The 25396-nt window shown below is 34.4% G+C and overlaps 1 protein-coding gene across 1 annotated transcript in view; it reads left to right on the forward strand.

Moving 5' to 3' along the window:
- LOC113519086 (uncharacterized) overlaps positions 1–25396 on the forward strand; it is a 56121-nt gene that overhangs the window by 4884 nt on the left and 25841 nt on the right. Inside the window, 4 exon segments of the mRNA XM_052902178.1 lie at positions 702–916; positions 2281–2351; positions 4367–4589; positions 5805–5987. Of these exon segments, the coding sequence (XP_052758138.1) occupies positions 702–916; positions 2281–2351; positions 4367–4589; positions 5805–5987 (692 nt within the window).

The raw sequence follows: 25396 nt of genomic DNA on the forward strand, positions 1-25396 counted from the left end.
CTGCTCATGTCTGTAGGCGACGGTTACCACTTTCCATCAGGTGGGCCGTCAGCTTGTTTGCTATTCTTAGTTGTATAAAAAAAAACTTCCAAAAAACCATCTCAGTTGTTTTTGTTAAGTGTTAGCCTGAGATGGAAGAAACTGTTAGACACCAACATCCACCTCGCGTGTTGAAATCGTGTACGACGTTGCAGTGTGCGATTCCCCGTATCTCAAATCTTGCTCTCATCTCGAAGCAAAATATCGCTCGCTCGGCGGCTCGTGTCTCGAAACATTCGTATATTAGGGCACTAGTATATCGAGGTACCACTGTATATATATGTATACACACACAAGTATATATATACTTACTATATTACCGTGTGGTACCGGCATAGAATAGGCCACCTTTTCTTTCCTGTGGACGAGGGATGACCAGCAGTGTTACTCTTAAATCGTCTCCAAAGCTTAACTGCGGTTGTCAATCCACCTACCAAGCGTGGCAACTACTGGCAAAATATATATAAGGCGAACTTAATGCTATATAGCATTGTCTACCAGTAAACTTTTGGCAAAATAGAAATGTAATTATGCATAATGTAATTATTGGAAATTATTTTAAAATAAACATAATTTATTTAGAAACTCTCTTAAATCTTTATATTTCGATGATTTTATCATTTGGATACATAACTACAGTCAACATTTTTTTTTCTTTTCAGATGGGAAAAAGCTCAATGGCCATCGTCTACGATAGGGGGCGCCGCGGGTGCTGTAGCCGCCGGAGCCATGATTGGGGTGGTCGCTTTGGCAGGATCTTCTCCGTCATCAGCTACCCTCCCCAATCCCGACACCAGGGATTCAGCCAGCCTCACCCCCGGCAGCGCCCTCTCGCTGACACCAAACTCTTCATGTGAAGAATTAAGAATGGACTCAGGTAATTAGTAATCTCTTTAACTATAGAAATAACCGGATGGACTTGCGTCTATTTTCAACCAATTTCGAAAAAGGAGAAGTTTTTCATTTGTTGATTTTTTATTTTTTATGCAACTTAGAATGGCAAACAAGCTGACGGCCCACCTGACGGAAAGTGGTAAACGTCGCCTATAGACATGAGCATTACCATGGTACTGTACAGAGATTTTGTACAAAGTCTCACTCTGGTAAATATTTGTATTTAGCCAATTATTGATTATATATAAGTAATTTAGCCAATACATATTTTCCAGAAAGGAGTCCTTTATTTTATTTATTAATTTTTTTAAAGTAGCTTACAGCTATTTGAACCTAATAATTATATATATATATAACAATAATAAACCATTTAAAAGCTATCGTATATAGTTTTTTTTTATTGGATGAAAATGGAGTGGTTACCCCGCCTGCGCTAATGGGATACGCTGGCGGGGCACCAGTGAATGGTGATCGATGAGGATGAAAACAGGCCAGTTAGCCCATCATGATGAATTCATAAGGAATTAATCATGATAGTTTCCAAGGGGAACCGCGAGGAGGTCGACCTGGTTGGATATATTGCTAGCAATGGGATTCTTAGTCTCCATTACTAACAATCCCTTTTCCCCCCACCGTATATAGTTAACGAAAATTGAAATTTGGTACAGTTTAGATAATTAATGTGTGGGTAAACAAACAAACAAACATCATCAAAGACATTGGGTGAATAATTTACAGCAATTTTCTTATTCTCCTTCATCTATTATGGTGTTATAATCATCACTTCAATCCATTGATTCTTGTAACACATGAAGTCCATGCCGCTGGGGGTCTTTGTTACGGATGAACAGAGAATGGTAATCCCCAATACTCGATTAGTTTACGTTGACAGGACTAGTGGAGAATTAAAGACAAGAATTAAATCAGGCCACTTGACCTATCGTCGTGACTTCGATAAAAATTAACCTCGATAATTGAGACTTCCGTATATAAGATAATGAGACTAGTGTCCCCATTGCCAACAATCCTTTTCTCCTCTCTCTTTATGTGGTCCTGGCACAGAATTAGCATCATCTTCCTTTCCCGTAAGTGTCGTAAAAGCGACTAAGGGAACTTCTAGTCGAAGGATGGGCAGCAACTTCCATCTTAAAATATCTGTAAAACCCTAACCAGCTTATCAAGCTTGGCAACTACTGGCAACTCTCCTCAAAGGAAAGGCTTATGTTCAGCAATGGACAGTTAACAGCTGAAATAATGATAAATGAAGGAGCTAATATAATAATAACTTAAATAAATTATTTAAAAATATTAAAATACTCGTTTTATACTTAGTCTATTTGCCAACAGGGGTGTGCCGTAAGAGCGGAGTGTTAAGATGCGACGAGAATGACAATACGTTTTTGCATGCACCTGTACAGGTAACTATTTTGTCACTACACTAGCTTTTACCCGCGGCTTCGTCTACCTGACCGATATATGTTAATTGGTCGAGATAATAAAAAGTAGCCTGGTTTAAAAGAGGCCTCTGTTCATCTCCATACGTACATAGTAAATGTGTATCAAATTTTATAACAACTGATTTAAGCCTTTAAGGTGCCAAGAAACAAAAAAACAAAGGCATTTATAATGTTAGTCCTTACTAATATTTTGATAAACTGTTTTTATGCCTTACACTCTGTAATCACTGTCATAGCCCATCTTTCAAACTGAAATATAGCCGTCAAGTGCGACTGTTTTACGGCAGATACACGATTGGGACAGAGGTACCCAAGTAGACAGCTTTTATACAAAATCATCTCGTTATAAATCACATACAAGTTTATCCCAACGAGTGGCGGTCCTCCACCGTGCGTTTTTCAAGGCACTTTCTTCCACGCACAACCACTCTTTGGAATCAACTTCCAGCAGCGGTATTTCCGAACCGATACGACAACATAACCTTCAAGAAAAGAGCATATTCCTTTTTTAAAAGGTCTGCAGCGCATCTGCAATACCTCTGGTGTTGCGGGTGATCATGGACGGTTGGAGTCACTTACCATCAGGTGAGCCGCATGCTCGTCCTGTGTTGTCAAAAAAAAATATAAATTAATCTTACGCCACTCGATTCATAGCTAAGAAATATCAACCAACACAGCACTCAGCACTGTTTTCCTCAGTAATGGACGCTTGCGATCACGAAAAAAACCAGGAAAAACATTTATTATTTATAGAAACATGTTTTTTATTTATATTCTACGAATTCTTTTAGTTTCATAAAAATATTTTTATAGCTGATGTATAAGATGTATATCAGAAATATTATAAATGTGAAAGTGTGTTTGTTTGTTTGTTCGACCTTATAGCGCCTTAACAACTTAACCATTCACTATGAATTACTCAATTACTCCTCTCCATCCAAAGGTTGCCTGGAAGAGATCGCTTTTAGCGATAAGGTCGCCCATTGTTGTCTCATTGTGATTATTTCTTGTAATTGTTTATATTTATAATAAGTTTACTATTGTAATCTTTTGGAGGAAACAATAAAGAGTATCTATCTATCTATCTATTTATGAAAATTGGTCTACACGTACTAAGAGTATATGGAATGGAAAACAACATAGACTTTTTTTTTTTTATACAACTTAGAATGACAAACAAGCTGACGGCCCACCTGATGAAAAGTGGTAACCGTCGCCTATAGACATGAGCATTACCATGGACATAACAGAGTATATTTATTGTTGTGTGTACAGACTACATTCTGTCCCGGACAGTAAATATATCTCGGTGACGCAGACAAAATCACGGGTAAAAGTTAGTAATATCATAAATATGAAAGTTTGTAAGAATGGACAGATGTTTATTAATCTTTCATACCGAAACTACTGAACGGATTTGAGTTACCAGAGGGAGACGTACAAAAGTCGTTTGCTTGGGTACCTCTATTCCATTCGTGTTTCAACCGTAAAGCAGTTGTGTTTGCATGGCTGTGTTTTGGTTTGAAGGGTGGGATATGGCGTAAATTTACAGGGTACAGAGGAATAACACCTGAGTCCTCAGGAATGGCAACGCATAGGGGGTATCATGGGCGAAACAGTATACTCTGTTATGTCCGTGGTATTTCTCATGTCTATAGGCCACGGTTACCACTTTCCATTAGGTGGGCCGTCAGCTGATTTGCCGTTATATAAAAAAAAAATTAGTTATATCCTTACTTAGTATATAAGATGCTTTATGTACTAATTCACGCGGGCGGAGTCACAGAACACAGTTAGTATTATATACAGGGTCAGTCACAGAATTAATGAAAGTGAACTATTTGCCACAAAAAGAACAATTAATGTCGGATAACATTTTTCAATCAAGATCACGTGACTTTGTATGTAAGTACATACAAAAATCACGTGATCAGTATTTGATTAATGTAATTTCAATGGATCTTTAAATTAAACAGGACGATAGTTCAACTTCACCATCCCCAAACAAACTCCATAAGAGTCCATGGGTGAAGATGCGTGATATCATCCAAACACATCGGGATTCTGTCAAGAAGAAGTCCAGAGGGTCCAAAAGCTCTCCAGACGTGGTGCCCATGAGAAGAAGATCGTTTAGTGATGGTGGGGACAGCGATGCACCACCAGCTCTGACGCTCACCATACCATCATCAGAAGAACTTGGTAAACACTTAATTTTTTTTTAATATTTTTTTAATCGTTTATTAGTGCATTATGTGATTATAAAGTTTTTAAATACGAGTACATTAATTAACAGTGTTCTATATGAACCCTATTAGGGTGTTACAAATTACATATATAATCATTAATTATACATTTACAACTGTCCACTGCTGGACATAAGCCTCTCATAAAGTGGACTTTTGACAGTAGTTGATACAGGTAATCATAGTCTATAAAATTATAAATTAAAATATCCTTTCTAAACTACATAACTTAAAGATTGGGGATATATAATTATGGCATTTTATGGTGGTTTAAGGAGCCTAGTTCGTTGTTGGATTATTTTTTTATACCATATATGAAGTGGCAAACAAGCATACGGTCCGTCTGATGATAAGCGGGTTACTGTAGCCTATAAACGCCTGCAATACCAGGGGTATTACGCGTTGTCGACCCTGAAGAAAATTCTTGCAAAAACCTTGACAGGGAGCTCATTCTAAAACCTGAGAATTCATGGCAGGAAATATTTTTGAAACCGCACTGTACCCTACCATCCTCATCGTTAATAAAACATTATTTAGAGTCACAAATTACACGAAATATATCATTACCATCACGTCAGCCGTTTATTGTCCACTGTTGAACATAGACCTTCCCGTATTAGGGAAGTGTTGCCAGTAGTTACCACGTTTGGCAGGCGGTTTGGCAACCGCAATTGAGCTTTGATGGAGTTTGAAGAGCGTAGCGTAGAGTCCGCTACTGCCCATCCCTATGACATTAAATTCCCTTAATCGCCTCTTACGGTACCTACGAGAAAGGAAGGATGGTCCATTCTATTTCGAGACCACACAGCTAAACTATATACTGTATAAAATACATTTCTACAATGTATAATAAAACCTAATTGCAGATATCATGAAGTATACGAATTCACTCCTGATTGTTAATAATTCAATCTATCCAAACATATCTCCAAATACTTGTGCTTCTACCGGCAAGCAGCTATGCTTGCATGATGCATTTTGGTTTAAAATGAATGAATTTAGTGAGTATATAACATGTTAGTCCTCAAAAATGGCAACACATGAAGAGTACTACAGACGTCATAGTTTATTCTATGATGTTCATAAGCCACGATTTCCGTCAGCTTGTATACCATCCTAAATTAAAAGTACCCCTTTACCTCCAATTTCAAGATAGGATTTCACCCTTCAGAATCTGAACCTTCGCACCCAGTGCTCCGCAAGCAGAGATCACTGGAGCTGGGCGCTCGTCCTCCCCAGCACAGAACTCCTCGCACCTCTAAGTGGACCAAAGTGAAGAGGGCTTTCCTCACGTCGGCGTCCGCATCTGTACCTTCCAGTCCCAGTCGCCACTCTGCATTTTTCACTGACGCTGGTAAGTCTCTCTTTTTGACATTATATGTCTTTTTATCTTTTATTAATATTTACAAATATTCAAAATTTACCCACAGTAAAATATTTGCAGCATAGCAAATAAACTATGTACAAACATACTAACTATATCCTGCAACTTTGTTCTCGAGATTAAGACATTTTTTTAAAAGATAAAAATAGAATGCTTATTACACATATGGTGTACGCTGACGGACACGGAGAATTACGAAATCACTAATAGTTTACCATAAAGCTTTCCAAAGAAATCAATCTAACTGGGTCTTTTTAAAAGACTTAGAATAGCAAATAGGCTGACGACCCATACGATGGGAAGTTCCATCGCCTCCAGATTTGAAGCAACATGGACATCATAGAATACTCTGTGACACTTATGGTACTCCTCATACGTTGCCATTCTCGAATTCTACAGTGTTATGATTTTGTATCCTGTAATTTCACTGTCATATCCTATACCTTCAAACTAAAACACAACAATACAAGCACAATTGCTTCAGAGCAGAAACACGAGTGGGACAGAGGTACTCATTTAGATGATTTTTGTACAAAGTCTCTGTCTGATCATCATCTTCCTAACCTTATCCCAATTATTATTTGGGATCGGCGTAATATGTTTTTATCCATATTACAGAAAGATTTAGGCTTATAGTTTTACGACTAGCCTACCTGACGTCAACCCTCTTTGGAAAGTCTCTCTACGGTATAAGAGTATATTAAGAGCAATTGAACTGCCAGACCCAAAAAATAACTATTCCGGCTCCACATCGAGTGGATTATCACAAATTATTATAAGTCGGTTGCTTTTGTAAAGCGTTCCAGATATTTTTTCCCATAAGCATACTCGTATATTCTACCGTAAACTAAAATATCATACGCTGACGGATTGTTTGCCAGTCTCTCGACACTCCACATATAAAACTGGAGTGATGGATGTATACTATAAACTGTTATAACTGCAAGACGCAATCCGGCCTCACTGAAATAGTTTTAAAATAATGTCGTGCTAACAATGTTCCAATTCGCTCAAATTTTTGTGGTAAAATTTCACTCACTTCGTTACACTATTTTGCAAAATATTTTAGCAATGTAATATCATCATGTCAGCCGTCTGTCCATTGCTGAATATAGGCATCTACCTTGGGGGATTTTGCCAATAGTTACCATGCTTGGCAGGGTTAGCAACTGCAGTTAAGCTTTGGTGATATTTTAAGAGAGACGCTGTTGATTTACTTCTATTAGGTTGACCTCTACGTGGTTCCCCCTAGAAACCATCGTGAACAATTCTTGTTGAATTCGTCACGATGGGCTAACTGACCTACTTCATCCTCACCTATCATCCTTCACTGGTGCTCCGCCGGTGTATACCGATAGCGCGGGTGGGGTTACCATTCCATTATTATCCATTAAAAAAAAACCCTCCCCATAGCGCACTGAGTAATTTGAAGCTTTTGCATAAAGGCAACCGTAAAGAACTATATTTCGGTTCCATAATTATTAATATTATTTTCTCAAATATGCTTGGAAATGTGAGTATTATTTTGACAATCTTCTTAGAGATAATCAAAATTGCCGCACTGACCAGATACATGCAGGTAGCGGCCGGCAAAAGTTGTATGAAAATCCATATCTGTCGTGTTTTGCGGCCAAATAAATTACTATGTAAACTCATATCTGTCCTGTAATTTAAAAATGGAATGACCTTTTACTTCGAAACATGGCTACCAAGGAGGTAACTAATATAAGGTTTTATTAAATTTCGAACTGGCTTGCAAATAGAAAGCTGTTTATTGAAAAAAAAAACAAAGGACCATTATGGCGTGTGAAAAATTATTATTGTTCGTTATTCGTTACTCGTCATTGAACTTAAAAAGTAAAATTGTGTTTTTGATTTCCGCGCATTGTTTGAGAAAAGTGCTATACAAGCCTAGGCCTCAACTAGGCATTGATGGACTCATGTATGTGTGCCTCGGCTACGCCTCGGCCCACATTTACACGTTCGTCCTTCAATGCCTCAGTTGCTGGCCGCTGCAGTAATGTACTATTAACGTCTACTAATCGAATGGAAACAATAATATTGTTAATACGAATGATTTGTTCCTATGTATGTATTTTGGTAGCATTACTCATGAACTATTTAAGTGGTGTTTTAGTGTCGATAGTTTACAAATCGCGTCATCGAGAGCCTTGGCGTGTGTGTTATTAACAGTAATCGATACAGTTTATTCGATACAAATGCGAGTTGCGATTAAAATATTCGAATGATGGGTTACGGTCAGACTGTTTGTCTGTTGATGTTTTCATAAAATCTATTAATATATAATAACGAATACAATGAAGATGGTAGGATTGTTGTAGCTTTGTTGAATCTTGTGTATTTGGCCCAGATGTAGGTACCACTTAGCTATTTCTGCTGTGAAATAGCAACGTGTTGTGTTTCTGTCTGGTGAGTGAAATAGCGAAAATAATTACTATCACAAAATTCACAACATCAATCCCCTGGAAAGGATTGTTAGAGTAATGTGTTCTAACAGCCCCATTAGGGGGGAAAGGGATTGTTAGTAATGGAGACTGTGAATCCCTATGCTAGCAATATACTTAACCAGGTCGACCTCCTCGCGGTTCCCCTGGAAACTATCATGATTAATTCCTGATGAATTCATCATGATAGGCTAACTGGCCTGTTTTCATCCTCATCGATCACCCTTCATTGGTGTCCCGCTAGCGTATCCCGTTAGCGCAGGCGGGGTTACCATACCATTTTCATCCAATAAAAAAACAGTCCCATTAAGGGAAATTATTGCTAGTAGTGCCAACTACTAGTCCCATTACTAGCAATATAATTTAGCACGATGGTTTCCAGGGGGAATCACGTGGAGGTAGACCGGATAGGGCATACCGCCAGCAATGGGGCTGTCAAACTCCATTGCTAGCAATCCCATTCCCCCCGCGCGGGCGGGATTACCATTCCATTGTCATTCAGAACTGATTATTTACGGCTTAAATTATAGCATACAGATAAACAATAGCTGTGTATATTTGCAGGGATGTATGCTTTGCGAGATTGTTTTTGCATGTGTTTCCGTAAAATCAGGAATTTAACACTATTTGCCAAATATTGATTTCCTTGTTTCTGTGAATATCCAAGTCTTCATTGTAACAAAGCGGGTTATTCTTATACTTTATTGTACACAAAATATAATGTTAACCACAATTCATTATAAACATAATGTACAAAGGCGAGCTTAACTCTAATGAGAGATTTCTTCCAGCAAACCTTTTCATGTAATTTGGATGTTATTTTAAAAAATAAAAATGGGCAGTCATGCGATCTGCGTACATTGTATAAACACATTCATAAGATATGAATACATAAAGAATAATACAAACTACACATTATAAATTACATAAAATACATAAACCCTGTAAACATATACATACATACATATATATATATATATATATATATATATATATATATATATATATATATATATATATATATATATATATATATATATATATATAATTATTGTTGTTGCTTACTACCTCACAACATAGGTCTTTTAACTTTCTTAAATTTGAACAATTACAGTATTATATTAAACATTTATTTATTTATAACATCTGAGTCCTGAGATAGGCACCTCTGTCCACGAATAGGACAGAGGTGCCCGACCAATCGACTTTTGTACAAAATCTCCCTCTTTTGAAGTCGATTGAAAAAAATAGCAACAACCTTTTTTTTATACAACTTAGAATGGCGAACAAGCTGACGGCCCACCTGATGGAAAGTGGTAACCATCGCCTATAGACATGAGCTACTTTCCGATAAGCGGAATCCGCGATATACAAAAAGCGCAGAAGTCCCCGCGCCTGATATCCGTTTGCGGTGCTCGTCCATTAAAAGTTGGCGCAAGGCCAGACAGGCAAATATTAATAATTAGAAACCTAACACTGCCAGGGCATTAACCTCCGTTATCGTTTTGACATAATTAACACGGGAAAATATGAAATATCACTACATATTTGAAACTCCTCACCGCGTCTGTCTGTATGTATTTATTTATTTAAACTTTAATGCACAGTGAAATTCTATCTATGTAATGTACATATGTCGTTTTTTTTCCATTTTCGAGAACACGTTCCGACACGAAGCAGACAAATTACTACATTCAGAGGAAAACAAAAGAGAATCGACGATTTTTTTCTTTATTAATATTACAAATATGTATTTGAGCTATGCCTGCCTGCCAGTGTTTTTTTATTTTATTAAGAAATTCTATTATTTCTAAAATATAGAGATGTGATACATGTAATAATGTAAATATATATGTAAATAAATTGTACATTATATTTCAAATGAATTGTAGTTGACATTAGATTTTTTTTATCGAAGCATTTGGCGTTCCATTGTTTCTGCCTACCCTAATGGGAGGCAGGCGTGACAGGTATGTATGTATATGTAGATTTTGTGTACAATAAATATATATTCCTACTCATACTACTATATATATATATATATATATATATATATATATATATATATATATATATATATATATATATATATATATATATATATATATATATATATATATATATATATATATTATAGGGTAGGTAGTAAAATACATTAAAAATATTCTAAGTTGTATGGTATGTATATGTTATAATCAAACCTAATTAATACTCGGCGCAAACTGATGCAAGAAATGTAAGCATGTTATGTCATTCGCATGTTGTACTACCCGTGAGAAGCCGGGTCGGCTGCATAGTTTCATATATTTTACTACAATATGCTCTTGTAATGTAAACATGTTATTTAGAGCAGAAATTATAACACCTACCTAGTTTAAATATAGAAAACAATTTACATAAATGTAAATGGCATGCGTGGTCATATTTCGGTTTGAAGGGTCGACATTTGGTAGTTAAATTACATAGTACAAAAATATAATACGTATTATTCCTTGGAGATAAATGTAATAATAAATCAATTCCTTTAATCTATTGTTTTTTTATACCACTGAGATGACAAACAAGTATACGATCCACCTGATAGTAAGCGGTTACCATAGCCTATGAACGCCTGCAATACCAGAGGTATTACGCGCGCGTTGCCGACCCTGAAGAAACCTCTTTAAAAAGTATTTTCTTTTATTAATATTGGCTATGCTCACAACTTGATCCGATTAACCGGGAAAAATTAAAATAGATATATATTCTCATAAGATATTATTTTAAAACGTATGTAATACAGCATACTATGAACAAAAAATCACTCCGGCAAAAGGTTTTAAAAAAGTGAACCAAGTTTAAATAATTTATTTCATTTCATATGTATTCCACATTATTTTGTTTCTAAAAATCGTAATTATTAATTTAAAAATTATCCTGTTAACTGTTAGTAATGGGTGATGAATTACGAGCTATCATTTTATTGATATTAGGTGTAGATCTAAACTAATTTAATAAGAAAGAGCAAGCCGCATTTTATCCCGAATTAAAATACAATTGATATGTGACCCTATTAAATATTGTGATAGTGTGCCAAAACACTGTTACAATTACACTCGTGCCTTACATTTCTTTTCCGATTCCCCCACCAACCATTACGGCGTGTGCTCGAAACATATTTACGGTTAAGTAAACAGAAAGAGTAATGTAAACAACCCAGAATGTTATCTCCACCATCGTAAACACACTCAGTTTTTCGTATACGCGGCCTCTTTTTAATATGAACGGAATAAATTGTGCTGTATAAAGATCTAAGACTAAACAAAATCAAATCCAATCGATTTCAAGGTGAAATTAACATGTTTTCTTTTTTATACTAAAACAAGCTGACGGCCCACCTGATGGAAAGTGGTAACCGTCGCCTATAGACATGAGCAGTACCATGGACATAACAGAGTATACTGTTTCGCCCATGATACCCCCCATGTGTTGCCATTCCTGAGGACTCGGGTGTTATTACTCTGTACCCAGTAAAGTCACGCCATATTCTACCCTTCAAACCGAAACACAACTGCTTCACGGTAGAAACACGAATAGGACAGAGGTGCCCAAGCAATCGACTTTTGTACAAAGTCTCCCTCTGGTAAATTCTGATAATTTCATTACAGTAACAATAAGACCAAAAATTTCACAATAAAAAAACATTATGAATAAGTTTTATACATTTCTGTCAACAATATCTTCGGAAATTATGTTAGAATTCAGTGTATTTAAATCATCTTCTGATTTCGCAAATTTATCATTGTTGTTTTTATCTAATTCTTTATTACTATTTAAAAGTATTCTTCTCATTAAATCATTCATATTTACTTTATCATTTTTATCATCAGTTTTTGTCTTCTTTTTACCAACTTCTAATACAGTAGCATTATCTTCAAGATATTTGTTGACAGTTTCAAATACAAGACTATTATTGCCATAAGTGCAACTTCTCACTTGTTTAACAAGTTCAAAAGCTTCGTCCTCTGTAGTTTTGATCACTTCAATGAGACATGCCTCGTGCATGGCTCCGTGGGACATCAATTTTGTCAGTCCCACGATGCCTTCGATTAATTTGCTCGTCAGGTCCATCGTGACTGTTTTTATCAACGGTGACTGTGAAAAAAGGAAACTGTGAAATAAGTAAATTGACGTCATCACTACAGTTAGAATTATTTTATCTTCTTAATTGCAGCCATTATTCGTCCACTGCTGGAAATAAGCTTTAGAAATATTTATTTATTATCAATTCACATAACAGATGTTATTTCATGAAATTCTGTGTTAAAATATTATTATAATTTTATAGTGACGTGGTCGCAAGACTTTTTGGTTATTTCGTGAGTCGCGACATAAAATTCGTTGAGAAACATTTACCTATAAAAAGCTATGTTATCCGTGTACAGTATAGAATATATATTATGTCCGAAAATTCTTTCCACCCATGCGAAGCCAGGTCGAATCACTGGTTAGTAAAATATATTAGAAACTTAGTGAGAAAACAAAGAATCTCCTATGAAAACCGCTCGTGCCGTGCCTCGATACGGCATGTTCTCAAATTTATTTTAATTCAAAACAACGGATATGAGTAACACGCAGCGAAGTCTTGGAATTTCTGTTTTAGATTAAAATGTTTCAAGCTTTGGTTTGCTTTCAATCTGCTATGCGTGTATACTTTTATTAAAGATACAAAAGTTATTTTAGAATAGAATGGAATAGAAACGATCTTTATCCATATAGGCTTGTTTACAAGCTCTTTTAAATCGTCTATTTTTTTATGGTTGTGATGCTGAGTTCGGAATGTCGTTATCTGCAGAGAAAACTCTGTAAGAAACTCAACAGTTACTCTTTTCAAATTATTATGTATAAGATAATTTTACATTTTCGTGGGTGTTCTGACTATAATTAGAATTAAGTTCTATTTATATATATATATATATATATATATATATATATATATATATATATATATATATATATATATATATATATATATATATATATATATATATATACACAACTTAGAATGGCAAACAAGCTGAACCCCCACCTGATGGAAAGCGGAAACCGTCACCCATAGATATGAGCAGTACCATTGACATAACAGAGTATACTGTTTCGCCCATGATACCGCCATGCGTTGCCATTCCTGAGGACTCAGTTGTTATTCCTCTGTACCCTATAAATTCACGCTATACCCCATCCTTCAAACCGAAACACAGCCATGCAAACACAACTGCTTTACGGTTGAAACACGAATGGGACAGAGGTATCCAAGCAAACGACTTTTGTACAAAGTCTCCCTGTGGTAAAATGTATGTATGTATGGTATGTATTATTAAATGGGAAATACACAAGCAAACATAACCAGACTAGTACCCACAAGCAACACTCGTTCACTAGTGTGACGGATGAGCCAGCAATTTTAATTACATTATATCTTTGAAATGAAGCTTACAACCTAATAACTGTCGATTTGCTTCTTGAATACACAGTATTAAATGCTTCCAACAACTAAAGCACTAAAAGTATGGATTATTTCATTTCACTGACCCACATGTGTGACATTTCTAATAAATATTTACATACGAGTACATATCCAATTTTCGATATGACGCACTTTATGACCTTCTTCAACGAGTCGTGTTCATGGCTGCAAACTTTCAGCAGGCTATGCACCTCTTTCTTTTGTTCGTAAACCTGAAATACGTTGATACTACGATTATATATGGGAATAGAGCATGGAGTTTTTTAAAACAGATAAAAATTTAGTCACCCCAACGACACCTTAGCTGATAGAATGATTTTTTTTAATTGAAAGATTTTCCCAAATTTCGTAAAGAACGCTGTTTATCACTCTATTCCTTTTAAATTGTTTGGCAATGTGGTGAAATGTGTAAATCAAATAAATGAGTGTATCGTTCAACATTTATTAACTGTCTTGCTTATTCCCTCTAATGTATAATGCAAATAGAGTTTTTTTTTATACAACTTAGAATAGCAAACAAGCTGACGGCCCACCTGATGGAAAGTGGTAACCGTCGCCTATAGACATGAGCAGTACCATGGATATAACAGAGTATACTGTTTCGCCCATGATACCCCCCATGCGTTGCCATTCCTGAGGACTCAGATGCCTCTGAGTTCCTCTGTGCCCTGTAAATTCATGCCATATCCCACCCTTTAAACCGAAACACAGCCATGCGAACACAACTGTTTTACGGTTGAAACACGAATGGGACAGAGGTACCCAAGCAAACGACTTTTGTACAAAGTCTCCCTCTGTAGACTTGTAGACTAAACACTGGTTGCATACATTATTTCCTACATAATTACATTCACTACTAGACTTGTTAATGTAAATATTTAGAAGAAACGAACTAACATATCAACACTCAGCCAAAACTAGAGTTGGAAGTTTGAGATTTTGCACAGACATTCTTCGGACTATTCAGATGGCGGCTATGAAAATATTTAACAAGATTCTATTAGAAACGAAGGTTTAGATAGTTTAAATTAAAGTAACCCAATACAATAAATTGTATTTAGTTTTATTACGAATTTAAAACGCGGAAAATATTTGTAGTTTTTTTTTGCTTCTAAGTAGATTACTTAGGTGGTATAACAAATTACTTAGGTGGTAAAACTATATTACAATATTGTATTGCATACCCTAATGTTGATGACATAAAGTTTAATTTTAAAAATAAATCAGTTAACAGAACTTGTCAATTGTTGTTGTTGAGCTAATTAAACAAACTAGGGGGAAAGGGATTGTTAGTAATGGAGACTGAGAATCCTATTGCTAGCAATATACCCAACTAGGTCGACCTCCACGCGGTTTCCCCTGGAAACTATCATGGTTAATTCCTGATGAAATACATCATGATGGGCTAACTGGCCTGTTTTCATTCTCATCTATCACCCTTCACTGGTGCCCCGCCAGCGTATCCCGTTAGCGCAGGCGGGGTTACCATACCATTTTCACTCATCAAAAAAAAAAATTAAACAAACTAAAATACATGCAAGCTAAAAAGCTGACAAATTGTTCCTGGCCACCAATTCAAACATTTTAATAGAACGACATCTGTCGGGTCGGGAACAGGTGGTAAATAAATAAATATTAATACGGAAATTAATTATTATTTTATTATTTTAGCCGTTGTCCACTGCTGAACATAAGCCTTCCCCGTGAGGAGAGAATTGCCAGTAGTTACCACACTTGGCAAGTGGGTTGGCAACCGCAGTTAGGATTTTTGAGATGTTTAAAGAGGAACGATTTTACCCAACCCCCGACTATAAATTTCCTTAGTTGACTTTTATGACACCCACGGTAAAACAACCTTTCCTGGGTTGGCCTTTTCTATGGCGTAACACACACGGCGAAAATAAATACCATCTATGTACTTACGGGTTGAAGTCCTTCTTTGATCATGTCTTTGAGTTGCATGACCCTTATCACAGCCTGGGCCGGGTCGTGACCTATGAGCGTGTACCCACATACGACCATCTGATGCAGAGCTCTTTCCGCCAGCGCTGAAGTAATGTATTATAGTATATTTAACACTTTATTATATATATATATATATATATATATATATATATATATATATATATATATATATATATATATATATATATATATATATATATATATATATATATATATATATATATACATATATAGGTGATGATGAATGATTGATCTATCATGACGATTTTATCTATACTATTCACCTTCTATATTGGCCATCAATCCCCAACTGCGAAAAACTTAGCAGTTGGGCGCCAACCGGTTAACACTAGGCTTCGAGCAGCGAATATATTTGCCTGAAGATTCCTTATTTAGTGGTGAAACAAATGTCGCAAAACGTGCGCGAACAAAATGGCAGTCGGAGATTGATGGCTAATATGTAAGGTTGTGGAACTTCTGATAGTAACAGTGGTGGTCGATCTTCGAGTGCTGTCAGTCACACACATACTAATGTTAGCGGAATTAAACAAAATAATTCTAATTAAATAACCAGTGATATGGATTTCCGCAAGTTAACACCTAGGTCAGTAAAACATTTACCTCTTTTTCTGCATCACTCTTCATTTCATCTAGAAGTCCCTGTAATTCCACACTCTGTCTTGTATGTGAGTGGTTCCATTTTGCAGTAAAAGTTTGATTTTTAGCAGTACCGTGTCAATCGATCTGGAAAAAATGTAACGAACTAACTTCTTACTCGCTACTCCGTTCGCGTGGATTTCGGAAATAGGAAAACAAATTAAATAAATCATTTCTAAAAGTTTTATCTAGAATAAACTCTATCAGGTTTTAAGTTACACTTACAGAAACACAACTGTGTAAACCGCATTCAATTTGGTACAGTAGTTTTTACGTAATGCCGGAACAAACATTTTTTTTATACAACTTAAAATGGCAAACAAGCTGACGGCCCACCTGATGGAAAGTGGTAACCGTCGCCTATAGACATGAGCAGTACCATGGACATAACAGAGTATACTGTTTCACCCAAGATACCCGCCTTGCATCGCCATTCCTGAGGACTCAGGTGTTAATCCTCTGTCCCCAGTAAATTCACGCCATATCCCACCCTTTAAACCGAAACTCAGCCATGTAATCACAACTGCTTCACGGTTGAAACACGAATGGGACAGAGGTGCCCAAGCAATCGACTTTTGTGCAAAGTCTCCCTCTGCTAGTATAGCAAACAATTTTTAACTAAGCTTACATACACAAACAAGTACTAAGACGATCTCGTGTTTAGACTATTATAAACATTTCATGTAACGACTCCACATACATCAGCGGATGGATTTCAGAGACGCCATATTGCTTGCCAACTGTATGTATGGGCTTATCTGTAAATCAACTAGGATTTGATATATCCCTTTAGAAAAAACATTAACAGTTAGGGATGGATGATATCGGTATCAATCCGATATCTATATATTGGGTTTCCTTGTACACAGTGGAATAACACCTGAGTCCTCAGGAATGGCAACGCATGGGGGGTGTCATAAGCGAAACAGTATACTCTGTTATGTCCATGGTACTGCTCATGTCTATAGGCGACGGTTACCACTTTCCATCAGGTGGGCCGTCAGCTTGTTTGCCATTCTAAGTAGTATAAAAAAAAAAAAAACTAGCAAATCAATAAACATACCTCTCAAGATCCACCTGAAACTTCCTCTCGATGCTTTGAATTAAATCATCGCTTAATTTCTGTGTGATATCACTTTCTCTCACCTTGTCGACATCTTCTTTTGCTATCTCTATACATTCTACTACCTATATATAATAAATAAACACCGCGGGATAAATAACACAGCGATATTTCTTTTTAAACTTATATTTGGGCATAGCATTATATGGGTGTCGCATGTGGTCACCATGGGCATTCGAAATGTGGACATGTAGGAGAATGGAAAGGATAAGCTGGACAGATAAACTAACGAATGAGTAAGTCCTGAAAAGAGTGAACGAGAAAAGAACATTAATTAAAATAATAGAGAATAGAAGAGGCTGGGCTACCTTATACGACATGACGATTTTTTTAAGAGCATAGTAGAAGAAAAAATAGAGGGCAAAAGAGGAAGAGGAAAGCCGAGGAATAACTACGTGGGACAGATAAAAGAAACACTAGGTGTCATGTCGTATAGGGAGGTCAAGGATATGGCCTGGGATAGAACTGGCTAGAAGATGCATGAATTAGTTGTACCGACAAGAGGAAACTCTTAAATGAAGAGAGATATTTCTTTTTATGCAACTTAGAATGACAAACAAGCTGACGGCAAACAGGCTGACGCCTGATGGAAAATGGTAACCGTTGCTTGTAGATGTGAACAGTGAGATACAAGACGGACAAACAAGATCAAAATGCTCTAGCTGTACGGTTTTTACTCTTGGACATTCTATCGTCTTTCAGCTTCTCACAGGTTGACTGTAAGAGAGCCCTCTATTGGAAAAGTCCGCCATTGTATATGAAATCTTTTAACAAGTTCAATATAATGTATGTTATTTGTATATTATGGGCCGTCAGCTTGATTGAAATGAAATGAAATGAAATGAAATATTTATTTGCTTTAAACAGACATTTGACATTATAAGGGCCATGTGACAAAACTTTTTGGCATCTGTTTGATTGCCTTAAAATTGTAGGCATGCAATTCTAAGTTGTATAAAAATAAAAATAATAATAATAATAATATAATATTAATAGTAATGTGGGTAGTTTTAAAAACTAGCGATAACACTGAGTCGATAATTCAATGAGTCGAAGACTCGGGAAACTCGAGCCTTTTAACAACTCTAGTTATACATATGAGGTCATATCTATGTAGTCATATCCATGAAGTCATATCTATGACGTCACATATATGGAGTCATATCTAATGAGTGATATCCATGGAGTCATATCTATGGAGTCATATCTATGTAGTCATATCTATGAAGTCATACATATGAGGTCATATCTATGAAGTCATATCTATGAAGTCATATCTATGAAGTCATACATATGAGGTCATATCTATGATGTCAGACATATGAGGTCATATCTATGAAATCATATCTATGAAGTCATATCTATGGAGTCAAATCTAATGAGTGATATCCATGGAGTCATATCTATGTAGTCATATCTATGCAGTCATAACTATAGTCATACATATGAGGTCATATCTATGAAGTCATATCTATGATGTCATACGTATGAGGTCATATCTAATAAATAACAAATAAATAATAACAATAATAATACAATTTGAATTATAAAATAAAAATAACATTACAAATTAATAATAGTTACAGTTAACATTATAAAATAGTTAGAAAAGATTGATAAATGTGGAAGAAGCGAAAGAGGTTTGTTTGAATCGAAGCATTTGGCGTTCCATTGTTTCTGCCTACCCTAATGGGAGACAGGCGTGATAGATATGACTTCGAGTTATAAAATTAATGTCAAATTAATCTATGGAATCATATCTATGATGTCATACATATAGTCATATCTATGGAGTCATATCTATGATGTCATACATGTAAGGTCATATCTATGATGTCAGACATATGAGGTCATATCTATGAAATCATATCTATGAAGTCATACATATGAGGTCATATCTATGGAGTCATATCTATGTTGTCATATCTATGAAGTCATATCTATGGAGTCATATCTATGGAGTCATATCTATGGAGTCATATCCATGGAGTCATATCTATGAAGTCATATCTATGAAGTCATATCTATGTGGTCATATCTATGGAGTCATATCTATGATGTCATACATATGAAGTCATATCTATGGAGTCATATCTATGTTGTCATATCTATGAAGTCATATCTATGGAGTCATATCTATGGAGTCATATCTGTGGAGTCATATCTATGATGTCATATCTATGATACATATGAAGTCATATATATGACGTCATATATATAAAGTCATATCTAATGAGTGATATCTATGAAGTCATATCTATGGAGTCATATATATATAGTCATATGTCATACATATAAGGTCATATCTATGATGTCAGACATATGAGTTCACATCTATGAAATCATATCTATGAAGTCATACATATGAGGTCATATCTATAGAGTCTTATCTATGGAGTCATATCTATGGAGCCATATCTGTGTAATCATATCTATGATGTCATATCTATGGAGTCATATCTATGTAGTCATATCTATGGAGTCATATCTATGATGTCAGACATATGAGGTCATATCTATGGAGTCATATCTATGAAGTCATATCTATGTGGTCATACCTATGAAGTCATATATATAGAGTCATATCTATGGAGTCATATCTATGAAGTCATATATATGTAATCATATCTATGAAGTCATATCTATGAAGTCATATCTATGTAGTCATATCTATGGAGTCATATCTATGATGTCAGACATATGAGGTCATATCTATGGAGTCATATCTATGAAGTCATATCTATGTGGTCATACCTATGAAGTCATATATATAGAGTCATATCTATGGAGTCATATCTATGAAGTCATATATATGTAATCATATCTATGAAGTCATATCAATAGAGTCATATCTATGATGTCATACATATGAGGTCATATCTATGAAATCATACATATGAGGTCATATCAAATTGTAATTGGAAGATCCATATAAATGTGTTATGTACTAAAATTAATAAATTTATATATGCATTCAGACGTCTACGCAATACAGCCAGTAAAAATGCAGCTCTTACCGCGTATCATAGCTACGTTGGATCTATATTGCGATATGGAATCTTACTTTGGGGTAATGCAACATTGATTAACAAAGTATTCATTTCACAAAAGAAATGCGTTAGAGCTATCTGCGGATTAGCGCCTATGGAATCATGTAGAAACTATTTTAAAGATATAAAAATATTAACAGTTACGAGTTTATATATCTTAGAAATTGGAATCTTTGTTAAAAAACCACCCACAGTTATTTAATAAAATTTGTGAAATTAATAAATTTATCAAAAGGGACCCTACCAAACTACACATGCCTATATGTAAGAGTAGCCTCTATCATAAAAATTGTTTTGTGATGTGCATAAATATTTACAATAAGATACCCCAGTCATTTCGTGAAATGCCCTTTGAAATTTTCCGAAGAAAACTACGAAATTGGCTTATTGAAAAGTGTTTTTACACGATAAAAGAATTTGTAAGTCTGAATGGTAGATTAGACTAAGAATGCATTTTATGTAATAATATTAATAATATGACATGTACAATTTTAATGCTTTATAACTATAATATCGACTATTTTTAAATGTTGACATAATTAACTAATTCAATGTAACAATTTATATGTATTTAGAATAATTATTTGGACATACATAATTGATAAATTTTTACTTAACATGTGCTAAGACAAAATTTGCATGACTTTAGATAAGGCGAAATGTGTAGCTCAGTTACCATTTTAAGACCTTTGTACCACATTTCGAGCAAATAAATTATTCTTATTCTTATTCTTAAATTGTAATTTTAATTTTATTTGACATTTTTATCATTTTGTTATTTGTAGTAGCTTTATTGACTGTTTGTAATGCATGACCAAAGTGGCACTTCGTACTAATACTAATAGTGATTTATTGTATATGTAATTGAAAATTAAATATATGATGGACCTGTATAAAATAGCCAATGGATAAATTCAATAATTAATATTTGCATGCCATTTGATGTGGCGAAACACAATGGACATCTTATAAACTTCACAAATGCAATACCTTTTCTACAATGTTTCTAGCAAATAAATTTCATTAAATTTAATTTAATTTCATTTCATTTCATTTCATATCTATGAAATCATACATATGAGGTCATATCTATGGAGTCATATCTATGAAATCATATCTATGAAGTCATACATATGAGGTCATATCTATGGAGTCATATCTACGTTTTCATATGTATGTAGACATATCTATAAAGTCATATCTATGTAATCATATCTATGAAGTCATATCTATGAAGTCATATCTATAGAGTCATATCTATGAAGTCATATCTATGGAGTCATATCTATGAAGTCATATATATGAGTCATATCTATGGAGTCATATCTATGATGTCATACATATAAGGTCATATCTATGATGTCAGACATATGAGGTCATATCTATGAAGTCATACATATGAGGTCATATCAAATTGTAATTGGAAGATCCATATAAATGTGTTATGTACTAAAATTAATAAATTTATATATGCACTCAGACGTCTACGCAATACAGCCAGTAAAAATGCAGCTCTTACCGCGTATCATGGCTACGTTGGATCTATATTGCGATATGGAATCTTACTTTGGGGTAATGCAACATTGATTAACAAAGTATTCATTTCACAAAAGAAATGCGTTAGAGCTATCTGCGGATTAGCGCCTATGGAATCATGTAGAAACTATTTTAAAGATATAAAAATATTAACAGTTACGAGTTTATATATCTTAGAAATTGGAATCTTTGTTAAAAAAACACCCACAGTTATTTAATAAAATTTGTGAAATTAATAAATTTATCAAAAGGGACCCTACCAAACTACACATGCCTATATGTAAGAGTAGCCTCTATCATAAAAATTGTTTTGTGATGTGCATAAATATTTACAATAAGATACCCCAGTCATTTCGTGAAATGCCCTTTGAAATTTTCCGAAGAAAACTACGAAATTGGCTTATTGAAAAGTGTTTTTACACGACAAAAGAATTTGTAAGTCTGAATGGTAGATTAGACTAAGAATGCATTCTATGTAATAATATTAATAATATGACATGTACAATTTTAATGCTTTATAACTATAATATCGACTATTTTTAAATGTTGACATAATTAACTAATTCAATGTAACAATTAATATGTATTTAGAATAATTATTTGGACATATATAATTGATAAATTTTTACTTAACATGTGCTAAGACAAAATTTGCATGTCTTTAGATAAGGCGAAATGTGTAGCTCAGTTACCATTTTAAGACCTTTGTACCACATTTCGAGCAAATAAATTATTCTTATTCTTATTCTTATTCTTAAATTGTAATTTTAAATTTATTTGACATTTGTATCATTCAAAATTCAAAATTCAAAATTCAAAAATCATTTATTCATGTAGGACATTTTAGCCGCTTATGAACGTCAAATTTTTACATTATAATTTTATTTTTTTCCCTACCGTCCAGTTCGGTATATAGATCCAATTGAGAAGAACTGGCAACAAACTCAATTGAATTACTTTTTTTCTTAAAGCCAGTTTATTTACAATGTATATTTATATAGGTGTCTATATCTAACATTAAATGAAAATTCAGTGCATGAACAACTATTGCCATGCACACTCGTCATTCAAGTAATCGTTTAGTGAGTAATAGGCTTTGCTCAGTAAATATGATTTAACAGATGTTTTGAATTTATTTAAGGGTAATTCCAACATATCCTTTGGTATCTTATTGTAAATTTTTATACCTATTCCCATAAAAGACCTATTAACTTTTTCTAAACGATACTTGGGGACAGCAAGTTTGTCTTTAAATCTAGTATTAATATTATGAATATTGCTGTTTTTTGGAAATAAGTCAAGATTTTTATGAACATATAGGATATTTGAATATATAAATTGAGAAGCAACGGTGAGAATATTTGCCTCTTTGAATTTCTCTCTTAATGAGTCACGACTCTTCATACAGTAGATCGCTCGAACGGCACGTTTTTGTAATATGAATATATTCTTAATATCTGCCGCTTTTCCCCATAGTAATATTCCATAAGAGAGTAAACTATGAAAATAACTAAAATAGACTAATCTAGCAGTATCAGTATCAGTGTACTGTCTAACCTTACGCACGGCAAAAGCTGCTGAACTTAGTTTCGCTGCAAGGCTTTGAATTTGTGCACCCCATTGTGTTTTATTATCTAGTGTGGTTCCTAGAAAGACAGTAGATTCTATAAATTCGAGAGATTCGTCATTTAATTTAATATTGCAATTAATATTAAAACTTTTAGACAGAGAGAAATTAACACATTTTGTTTTTTTAGCGTTTAACATAAGATTGTTAGTTGTAAACTAGTGCAGGAGACGCCGCAAAGCACTATTTACATCGTCATAATTATTAGTCATTCTATTAACTTTAAAAATCAATGAAGTATCGTCTGCAAATAATACTATGCCGCATCTATCCTGCATGGCATATGGGAGATCATTAATGTAAACTAGGAATAAAAATGGACCGAGAATAGATGTACACCCATTTGCACAAGTGACCCGTAGACGTAGCGTTGCTAATCTTCACTTTCTGTATTCTATCAGATAGATAAGATTTTATTAAATTTAAAGCATTGTCTTTGACGCCATAAAAAGCAAGTTTTTTTAGCAATGTATTATGATCAACGCAATCAAAAGCCTTAAAAAGGTCACAAAAAACACCTATCACATCCATTTTAGTTTCCCATGCAGCAAATACGTGTCTAAGCAACTCTGCACCTGCATCTGTAGTTGAACGACCTTTGGAAAAACCGAATTGACTATTGTGGATTAAATTATTTAAATTGAAATAACTGACAAGTTGCATAAGGATTATTTTTTCAAAAATTTTACTGAGTGCTGGGAGTATGGATATAGGTCTATAATTTATTGGGTCACTCCTATCTCCAGATTTAAAAAGCATTTTATTATTTGTAGTAGCTTTATTGACTGTTTGTAATGCATGATCAAAGTGGCACTTCGTACTAATACTAATAGTGATTTATTGTATATGTAATTGAAAATTAAATATATGATGGACCTGTATAAAATAGCCAATGGATAAATTCAATAATTAATATTTGCATGCCATTTGATGTGGCGAAACATAATGGACATCTTATAAACTTCACATATGCAATACCTTTTCTACAATGTTTCTAGCAAATAAATTTAATTTAATTTAATATAATTTCATTTCATTTAATTTCATATCTATGAAATCATACATATGAGGTCATATCTATGGAGTCATATCTATGAAATCATATCTATGAAGTCATATGTGTGTAATCATATCTATGAAGTCATATATATGTAGTCATATCTATGAAATCATATCTATGAAGACATACATATGAGGTCATATCTATGGAGTCATATCTATGAAGTCATATATAGAGTCATATCTATGTAGTCATATCTATGAAGTCATATATATAGAGTCATATCTATGGAGTCATATCTGTGTAATCATATCTATGAAGTCATATCTATGAAGTCATATCTATAGAGTCATATCTATGGAGTCATATGTATGATGTCATATATATGAGGTCATATCTATGTAGTCATATCTATGACGTCACATCTATGAAGTCATATGTGTGTAATCA

Source organism: Galleria mellonella, unplaced genomic scaffold, assembly GCF_026898425.1.
Source record: "Galleria mellonella isolate WM207_F2 unplaced genomic scaffold, CSIRO_AGI_GalMel_v1 utg874, whole genome shotgun sequence".
In the NCBI taxonomy this organism is placed as follows: domain Eukaryota; kingdom Metazoa; phylum Arthropoda; class Insecta; order Lepidoptera; family Pyralidae; genus Galleria; species Galleria mellonella.